General features: G+C 40.9%; 1 protein-coding gene and 2 non-coding genes across 3 annotated transcripts; 2 read left to right on the top strand and 1 right to left on the bottom strand.

The window, feature by feature from the left end:
• Window positions 1-247: 247 nt before the first annotated feature.
• On the bottom strand, window positions 248-9329 carry LOC112558397 (disrupted in renal carcinoma protein 2-like). Its single transcript, XM_025228879.1, has 12 exons — window positions 8363-9329; window positions 7963-8053; window positions 7207-7370; window positions 6750-6822; window positions 5940-6013; window positions 5561-5614; window positions 4463-4592; window positions 4005-4113; window positions 3745-3812; window positions 3183-3301; window positions 2015-2197; window positions 248-875 (listed from the first exon to the last, which is right to left on the bottom strand). Exons 1-12 carry the CDS (start codon window positions 9042-9044, stop codon window positions 715-717), a joined length of 1908 nt encoding a protein of 635 aa, XP_025084664.1. The 5' UTR covers window positions 9045-9329; the 3' UTR covers window positions 248-714.
• Window positions 1465-1583, top strand: LOC112558429. Its single transcript, XR_003098165.1, has one exon. It is a non-coding gene; the product is annotated as a 5S ribosomal RNA (ribosomal RNA).
• Window positions 5119-5237, top strand: LOC112558420. Its single transcript, XR_003098156.1, has one exon. It is a non-coding gene; the product is annotated as a 5S ribosomal RNA (ribosomal RNA).
• Window positions 9330-9859: the final 530 nt, after the last annotated feature.

Genomic DNA, 9859 nt, shown 5'->3' with positions numbered 1-9859 from the left:
TGATGTCTCAAGAACAAAAGATTTGTTTACGTTGCCATGGTTTTAACCACAGTACCAAGACACCAAGAGCAGCATGTATAGGTGGTGAAAGGAGCGATCGAGTTCGCTGACAGGTAAGACAGGTGAGATAAGTCACAGTTCTTTGATAATGATTCACAAAAATTTTATTGTGGTGTCATGTGAAAATTACACGAATATTACCCTGTCCCTTGTCCCATGAGGTTGCCAAGAATTAGAACGATAGTAATGACACTGCTTTGTGGGAAAATTTTATTTCTTTGATTCAGTGTACAGTCGCAGTTTCCAGTTAGTTTCATTACTACAGGCTTTGATTTCCATTCAGTACTTTATAATAACTACAATTGTCTTTAATCCTAACAAGTACTCTATATAATTGTGTTTGCTACAGGTTGTTTTTATAGGAGCTTTATGTATGGTGGAAAAACCGAGGAGCCGGAGGCTGATGTTTCTTTCAAAAGAGTCAAACGAATGTCATTGCGTTAAATATTACGGAGTTTATAGTTATAATGTCTCCTACAAAAAAGTCCAAAACTTTTATTGTGAGGCTTTGGAACACTTTCCGCCTCATCCTTACATTACGATAGGAAATCTCTACATATTTTTGTAATTTTGTATAATATCTCATAAGTCCTGCATTTAAGGGTGTGCTCTCGTGAAAAGCGAAGATACAATGTCTTTTGGTGATTTCTGATATCATATGGGTCCGGCCTGTAGGATGATTTCTCTGTTGATATCACTGCTGTTTGGATAGGCCTCGTCCACCTCGCGTCTGTTAAAACGCTGTTTCAGCATCAACAGCATGGGGAGACAGATACTGGTCGTACCCAGGATAGTCCAATTCATCCACAAAGTTCCTGTCACAAAAAAAGCGAAAATATGAGCTTAAGTAAAGCAATGATGGTGCCTGATCGAAAAGTGAAACACAAACAATCTCTCACTGTCTCCCTTCTCTCTCTCACACACACACACACAATGATTCATAGTCATTATGACATGGGGAAATACAAACAATTTATAATAGAGCATTTCCATGCAATTTGGATCTAAGTATATGGTCATCAGGTATATTCTCTTTATAAAGGGACATGACTAACTATGTACATGTATATAGGTATTTCATTATACTTCCACTCATCCACACACATCTATAAGTAGTTGAAACATTACCTGTTCAATAACAAAGTATATACATCTAAATAGACACAAGCAAGTCACTTATTTCAAAGGATAAGGTTCCATTGTTGGCCAAGGTGGCGCAGGTGGTGCGGTTGTTGTGTGAGTTGGTCGTACCGGTCCACCTTCTGAGTATCTTAGCTCTGGTGAAAGTTTGGGGAGGGGTATCTCGTGGAGTTAATGCACGTGAAGTTCTGTAGGGACACGCAGTCTTCATTATGTTAGTGAGTGTATGATTCTTTAATAAAGATTTCCAAACCAAGTAACATCGCCTACGGCCACACCACGTTGAACACACCGGTTCTCGTCTGATCACCGAAGTTAAGCAACGTCGGGCCCCGTTAGTACTTGGATGGGTGACCGCCTGGGTACACCGGGTGCTGTAGGCAAACCTTTTCCTTTTATTTCTTTCATTGATTTCATAATATTCTGTATAGTGTCATGAAATGTTACATCTAGCCCTCATCTTATCCAAGCACGTTTCGGGCGCTGTAACCCAATTGTTTTTTTCATTCTGTTCTTTTTGTTTTCATTTTTAGTTTGATGGGATAGTTTGGGGTTTTTTTGTTTGTTTATTTATTTTTTTTTTGTGGTGGGTTTTTTTTTTTGTTTGTTTGTTGTTGTTTTTTTGTTTTGTTTTGTTTTTTTGCATGTATGGTTTTGTATTGAAATGATCATCATCCACTGCACAGGTGTTTGGATCTATGGATTTGCTTCTGGTGGTGCAAGTAGGAAGCGCGAAGAAAGCCAGTGCAGATACACGTAGTATGATATAGTTTCATGGTACTACATTACATTACAACTTTCGATTTTACTTTACCGATATCTGGAATATCGCCAGCGAGAAGGAACAGCAGACCAAAAATGTTGTTAACAGTCGTCAGCACGATGTTCGTAGTGCCCTCCCCTGTTGGGTAAGCCAGTTCACAAGCCAGTTCAAACACCAGGGGAACAGTGGAGCCGAGCATGGTCGTGCCGACGATTATGGTCACGTAGAACAGTGCTGAAACAACAGAAACACACGTGTCCGCTCATTAATTCGTGAATACACAAACACACGCACGCACGCACGTTATATCTACATGTATATGCACGAAGTACCCATCGCACACAACTCAGTCAATTCAAACATGTAATGCCGGCATATGTTTGTGATAAGACACCATGACATGGAAAGATGTGCTTGTCACGTGCAGATGCCAAGTTTTATGTTCTCAAAAAAATAGAAAGATATATACAGTGATACCTCGGTTCTCGAACGCCTTGACTTTCGACCAAATCGGTATTCGACCAGGAAATTCGAGAAAATTTTGTCTTGGAATCCGAACAAATATTTGGAACTCGAACATCCGAACGTCCGAGATGAGCCGAGTTGAGCCGAATGGCGTTCATTCTGCCCAGCGCGCCTTGCTTGCGTCATCAGTGTGAGTGCAGAGGAGACAAAAACAGCAAACAATTGACAAATTCTTCCGTGAAGAAATCAGACAAGCAACTGCAGAGCAAGATTCTGATTCTCCTCAGCAAAAGATACAGAGAACAGAAACACCCGAAGAGCAGTTACCCTCTGTTTTTATTGAAGAGGACTCCCCTTCAAAACAATAACCATACCCCTTCCCTCCTCCCTCCACATTCATTACCTCCTGCCATAAAGTTTGGTACAGGTACAGTAAATGAAACACAATTTACTGTACTGTACAGTACATTTTATTTATTTATTTTTTTTTTGTTTTAATAAATACACTTTTATTTCTTATTTCTTGTTGAGACTCATGTTTTTCTACATATTATATACAAATTAGGCCAGTAAATAGGCATTTTCTGGGGCTTGGAACGAATTAATCCAGTTTCCATTATTTCCTATAGGTTTCATTGCTTCGGTTCTCGAACAATTTGGTTCTCGACCGTCCTCCCGGAACGAATTATGTTCGAGAACCGAGGTATCACTGTATATATAAGCAGGGTAAGAGAAATAATATTAGAGCTGTCACCGCTAGAAGCTGCCACGACATCGATACACGCCAGAGCAAAAATAAGGAAGGACACACTGCCGACGAGGTACATTGAGAAGACGAACCACTTCATGGCACGAGCGAACACGTCAGCGAACCTGTGACAACACAAACAAACCATGAGACTCAAGAGCTTGCAGGAAAACAACACTTTCAACCTACCCAGTGGACATGCCACCCGTAGAAGATCTAGAAGTATACTTTTAAGCCGCTAGTCTAACATATCTACATTTGTGATCATGGATCACAGAAGTTAAAGCGATGTTTTAGTAAAAGGGAATTTCTTACTGAATTCTACCTGACGCTTTGTTTTTGATGTTCATGTTGTATTAGCTATGTTCTAACTGTTTACAAAACTTAGTATTTCATTTACTTTATACCACGTTTCCACTTTGTGTAATTAAAAATCATAAAATCAGTGTTAATCCTGCAAAGTCTAGAATGGTAAGAGAAAAAGAAAAAAAAAATTAATGCGAGCCGGGCAAACTGGCTTCGAGAATATGTTTGTCAACAGGTTCAACAAGTATATGTGTAGCAGCACCTGGCAATAATCAGCGACAGGAATGCACCCGATAAAATGCTGTAAAATCCGATCCAACCAGATTCTTTCTGTGGACAGATTAAACAAAAACAAAACGGAATGGTGATAGAAATGAGAGAGTAAAATATGCGTCTTATTAGGTGTAATGTTGCTAAATTAAGACAGTAATGCGATACAACATTACAATCGATAGATTTGTTTTTCATGTTTCTTTGGTGACCTACAAGCTGCACATGGACTGAAAGAGGAAAGACTTTCACCTCGCCGATGCCATGGTCTCTGAGGTCGATGCTGATCACTGTAGCCCAGCTGTTGAGGACGCCCAGAGACACGCCGTAGATGGCTGCTACCAGCCAAAACTGCCTCCTCCTGAAACAACAACAGTTAAAGGTCTACAATACTTTTCTTTAACAGACTCAGCTGAGAAATAAAAAGAATATTTTATGTAAATCTCTGAGAGTGAGCTTTCACCCGTTTGGTGGATATAGCCTACAGACATCACCATGCACAGAAAGAGGTGAAGTAGACTAACATCAGGAATTACGTTGTCAAGACTGCCACCCATTGGAGCTCTAGAGGTGTGGGCAAATAAGACGTGAGACACGTGACCCCGTGATATTTCTACAGTGTAAAATGTTTCCATGTTTTTTTATCTTGTGGCCTGACATTGTCGCTTCATCCCTAATCTCACAATAAAATAAACACAGGTAGCTGGCACCTGAGCAGGTGCTTGAGACCTTGGAGAAAGTTTTCCCTCTGAATGCCGGCCGAGGCACATGGGGGAGTAGGAGGCTTGGATGGGAAGTAGATGAGAATCATTAGAAAGAGCGCAGCGCTCCACGCAACCTCTGGAACAGAATGAAATTACATAGAACCAAATGGCGTGCAGCAAGAACATTTCAAGGAGTCTCTAAAAATCCTAGTAATGGTTTTTAAGCCTTTATTTGAACGTACGTGGTCGTGTTGGTCCACGAACTTGTATTACTTGACTGTTGGCAGACTTTTTTTTTTTTTTACATTTAACTACTAAAACGAGGCAAGTGTGTACAAAGCTTCCGGTTTAGTCACATTCTTTGCTTAGGCTCACTGTGACTAACAGCGGTGAACTTTACAAAAGGCTGACCCTTGGTCTTGGCAGACAGCAGTCCACCTATATACGTCGATCATTGTTGGTCAAGGTGGCGCAGGTGTCTGTCGCGGTTGTTGTCTGTGTTTGTCGTACCGGCCCACCTTTTGAGTATCTTAGCTCTGGTGAAAGTTGGGGGGATATATCGTGGAGTTAGTGCACGTGAAGTTCTGTGGACACATAAGTCTTCACTCTCTGTTATTGAGTGTACGATTTTTTTTATAAAGATTTCTTAATTAATTTTTGTCGCCTACGGCCACACCACGTTGAACACACCGGTTCTCGTCCGATCACCGAAGTTAAGCAACAGCGGGCTCGGCTAGTACTTGGATGGGTGACCGCCTGGGAACTCCGGGTGCTGTAGGCGCACTTTTTACTTGTCTTTTATAAATATGATTTGTAAATTTTCTCTCCGTAGGTCGTAGGACTTTAACAAAAAATTGAGTCACAGGTGACCTGACTAAAAATTAAACATTTAAAAAAAAAGAGTGCATGGAGCAGAATACTCGAACCAATTACAAACTATGTGAAAGGAACTACTTCTCCAAACATTTACTGGCGCTTTCACCTGCTTGCCCCATTCTTACTTTAAACATAAACACACACGCACACACAGCGCCTCCCTCTGCTTTACTTATAAGATCCTGTATTGGGAGATCTTTTCTCGGGATGTAAGACTGGTTGACATACCGATGATCAAGTACAGTCGAATGCCGTCCCTTCTGCTGGCTACGTCAGAAACATCTGGAACCACAAACCAAACTCTGTATACGGCTTGAACTTTATAATCCTTTGTAATTCACTTCTAATGCAGCAATTAACAGCAATAGCATTTCAGACAAATGGTAGAACCTAAGATGAAAAGACTCATTTTTCTTAAACTGAACTGTCAAAAAAGGAAAGTTTACATCCTCAGTTTATCTCTGTTTTTCCTTCCCCGTGCGTGAGTGCGTGCGTATGTTTTGTGTGTGTTTTCGGAAACTATTAGCTTTATGAAGAAGTAACAGAATAATGTTCACTAACTTGTTTAGAGATTCTTTAATTTTTATTAAAAGTGCATGAAGCATACCCAAAAATGTAGAGTTGAGACAATTGTGTAGCTCTGATGAGGTCGTATTGCAAACAAACGTTGTGTTGTTTACTCTGAAAATAAAAAAAGTAACTAATAAAAATCTTAGAAATTTTCGTCTCCATTTAAATAAATATCCAATAATCAAACATGTTAACGCAAGGCCTGACTGTAATCCCTGTCATGGCTTTTTATTCCTCGTTAATAATGCAAAGAGTTTTAATTATGGAAATTGCTATATTTAACTTAGACGTTCAACGATTGGTTATATTAAAGGAATAGATGGGCGCGCACCTTTTTTTTTTTTTTTTTTTTTTTAATAATTATGTAAAACTCGGTCCAGGACAACCACAACATCCACAACTCTGAACATCCCACTTCCGTTCTTGAATCGCACGCAATCATCATTTCCACGTGCAGAAACAAGTCAACACTGCAAAGGTCACGATCGTTTATCTTGTGAAAGCCTTAGCCAATGGGAGAAGTGGAAAATATGCAAATTAGGCATATCGTGACCTTTCGATTTTGCCCTCCTTTTGTGATTGGGTGTTCATAGGCCTACATCTCTAAAACGGAAGGAAAGGTATTCACCTGAATTTGTGGAAACAGCATTTATCACTGAGCTTGCCTAATAATTAGGGAACAAATTAGCAACCTCTAGACTTTGTGAAACAACAAGAAGAGGCGTTTTCTTGAAAAGTTTTATTGAATATTTTAATGGCTGAGTAATACATGCACTTTGACAATGGATGAAGAGACGAGCAGATTAGCTGACAGGTTAGACGGCAGAAAGATAGATAAGATGCTTACTGTAATAGTGGGGACTGAGTAGTGTTTGCAGGTGTTGTGTCTACACTTGGGAGGTCTGCTACAAGATATGGTCCTGCAAGAAACGAAACAAAGAGCATTGTCGTAAGCAGCTGGGTGTGAGATAGACATAAAAGTCCACTCCACCCCACCTCCCTGTACCTTTATTTCTCACCTGCCCTTCACCTGAAATTTGAGTTGAAGTGTCATTGTCATGGCTTTTATGGGCAATTCACGAGCACTTAAAACAATGTAAAGAGCAGAGAAGTGGTCTGCAAGCGCAGTGCTGACACCATAAGGTACAAGAGGAGACCCAGAAAAATGGACTGACATACTGTCCTGAAACCACAAGACCGCAAAAAGGCATAAAAAAGGGAAGAGATAATAAAAAGAAAAAGTGTACTTGTCTAATCAATGAAGAATACACGAAAAAAGAATTAAAGAAAAAGATTCAGCTCACCCAGGATGAAGGAGAGCCCCACACCCAAGCCGTTGATGATGCAGCCAATGGCCGTGGCCGTGGTTCTCTCCTCGATGGGAAACCAGACGGCGGACACGATCGGGGGTCCTCCCATGGCCACTGGTCCGCCCAGACCGTTGAGCAGTTGACCGGTGTGGATCAGCCTACACACCAATCGTGGGGAGAAGGGAGAGAGTAAAGATCGCTTAGTTTGGTCACGAACATTAATGCGTGCAAATATGGAGACAGTACTAAACAGGTAGACGGTAAAACAGAGAAGTAGACAATCAAAGTGGCAGGTAGATATTAAATAACGCAGGCATCACATTGACCTATGGTAACGCTGTTATCTCTCTAAGCCGTCTCAATACTGGTTTTTTTTTCAGAATATCTCTACGGTCGTATCCATCATTCTATTCCTGCTTTCTCTCTTTATTTTTTTTTTTTTTTTTTTTGTGCACATTCTACATGCTATCTTTCTCATAGTCCCCAAAACGCTTGACCACTCGCGGACGAGTATGGCTAACTGAAATGTCATATCTGAAGAGACAAAATGAGTTAGCAGACTTGTCTGTGCGTGGTTTGTTGGAATAAGTGGCAATAATTCTATGAAGGCTGATGACAGTCCGAGTGGTCTGTGTTATTATCTTATACTTCGTGACTGTGTGTATGCGAGTGATTGGGTTTTGGTCTTACAACTCTATTACCAAAATAGGTCCGTCACAACAAGCTCATAAATAATTTCAGGGGACAGACCATGTTGCGGCAGGTGTTTCCATGGTGATGCAGCGCAGTGCGGTTCCCACGGCAACCAAGAACGTGGACGACAGACAGGACCAGCGGAGACCTGCAGAAGTCTTGTGGCGTTACTCTGAGCTATGGATGATAGACTGAGAGAACAGCTGTGGGGAAAATAGATATTGCTAAAACACCCTAACCATAAATTTATTTGTCGACTTTCTAGTTGACCGTAGTTTGCCGTAAAGTATCGTGTGCAGTTCCTCCATATAGTTAGACTTCTTATAGTGAATCGCTTTTTGTATGTACGATATTTACTTCTCTGTCACTCTTAGATCTCATTTCTTTGCCATCTATCATTACTTTCACCTTCCTCCCCCTCCCCACCACACACGCACACCTTATTTGTCGCACTGACCTTTGACATCGAGCATCCATGAGAAGAAGACTCCTCCGATGATGTAGCCGATGGGGCCCCAGTTGCCGAGAAGGAAGATGTCTCCATCGGACCAGCCGAAGACTAGTTTGCTGGAGGAAGAGATGGGTCCGAATGTGTTCCACACGCATCCTTGAGTTGCTGTGAATAGTCCATACATAATCAGCACGTACCAGCGGCGTTTGTACACTTTGCTCTCCTTCTGTTGCTCGTCTTTGTCCAGTTTGTCCTTCCCATCTTCTGCAACTTGCAGCGTTTTGATGCCATCTACTGTGGTGGAGTTCATGATCCCATTTTCCATCAAGATCTTGGTCTGGCTGCTCCCATTACCTGCCATGGCTGGAAGTTCAGTTTGGACATGTTTCTCCGTTCCGTCTTTCTTGCCGTTCTCATCGCTTATCTTCTTAATGTCCAGAACCTTTTCGTTCTTAATCGAATCAACGCTGGCTTCCTCTTTTTTCTCGTCGTTCTCAACCTGTATAATCTTGTCACTGGTGGTGCTGGTGTGTTCACTGTGCCGTGGGACGTGGTTATTGATGGCATCGTTGACTTCATTTGTAGGAACATCCGTTTGAGAATGCTCATTGTACAGTGGTTCACTGCCAGCTGTCTCAGCAGACGATGTAGTTGAAGTTATGTCCTCAAGTGGTATAGTATGGTCCATTTTGGATACGAAATGTCGGCTTACCTTGCTTTTCACCAGCTAACAGATAATTTTAACCAATTTTCTTTTCAATTGTAAATCAATATTTTGATGCTTTTCTAATATTAGTCTTGTAAAAAGACCTTTTAAGCAGATTAGTTACACACACCTTTCTCTGTCATCTTTGAGTTATTGAGTCTTCTCGTCTGCAGTTTTTGCTCCGATGTACTAAAAGTCGCCCTGGCGTGTGAACCACTATGTGCTAAGATACTGGTGCTACACTTGCTTGTGTATTAGTCCACAGGTAAGTACGATGACTACATATTATACTTAAGTGTGCTGAGAGTAGTACTAGGTCAACGACGAGGTGTTTATTATCAGTTCAATCTCTAGTCCAATGGGACTGTATGTGTAACGACTTTACAGGTGGACAGGGGAAGCATTAGTAAATTTAACTTGGGTCTGTTTAGTGTTCTATAATCTTATATTATTCACTGAATATTTTATTTTATATCATATTATTTTTTATTATTTTATTTATTATTAATTGTTAATCTTATTTTTTATTATTTTATTTTATGTTACTGTTCTCCTGTTTATTTCTTTCTTCTCTTGTTATTCTCATACATATGTTTTGTACATTTTACAATATGGTGGCAAAATTTTGAGTTGATAGAACGTGTTAGACCAGACCTGAGCAAGGAGCGGCCCGCGGGCCGGATCCGGCCCGCCTCCTGTCTCTGACCGGCCCGCCCGCTGGCCCGCCCGCCAGATATATATATATACAGTATTGGGTAAAACTGAGTTAACTTTATTAGTACGGCCCTCTGAAACCA

This window comes from Pomacea canaliculata, linkage group LG2, assembly GCF_003073045.1.
Source record: "Pomacea canaliculata isolate SZHN2017 linkage group LG2, ASM307304v1, whole genome shotgun sequence".
In the NCBI taxonomy this organism is placed as follows: Eukaryota; Metazoa; Mollusca; class Gastropoda; order Architaenioglossa; family Ampullariidae; genus Pomacea; species Pomacea canaliculata.
This window is presented reverse-complemented; position numbering and strand designations above follow the sequence as displayed.

What these genes read in the sequence shown, in the direction of transcription:
- LOC112558397 (XM_025228879.1), bottom strand. Translation starts at nt 9,044, where the DNA reads ATGGACCATACTATACCACTTGAGGACATAACTTCAACTACATCGTCT. An exon ending in TCGACTGTACTTGATCATCG is followed by an intron (nt 4,593 to 5,560) that starts GTATGTCAACCA and finishes ATTCTGTTCCAG; the next exon opens with AGGTTGCGTGGAGCGCTGCG. An exon ending in CTGTCGCTGATTATTGCCAG is followed by an intron (nt 3,302 to 3,744) that starts GTGCTGCTACAC and finishes GTGTTGTCACAG; the next exon opens with GTTCGCTGACGTGTTCGCTC.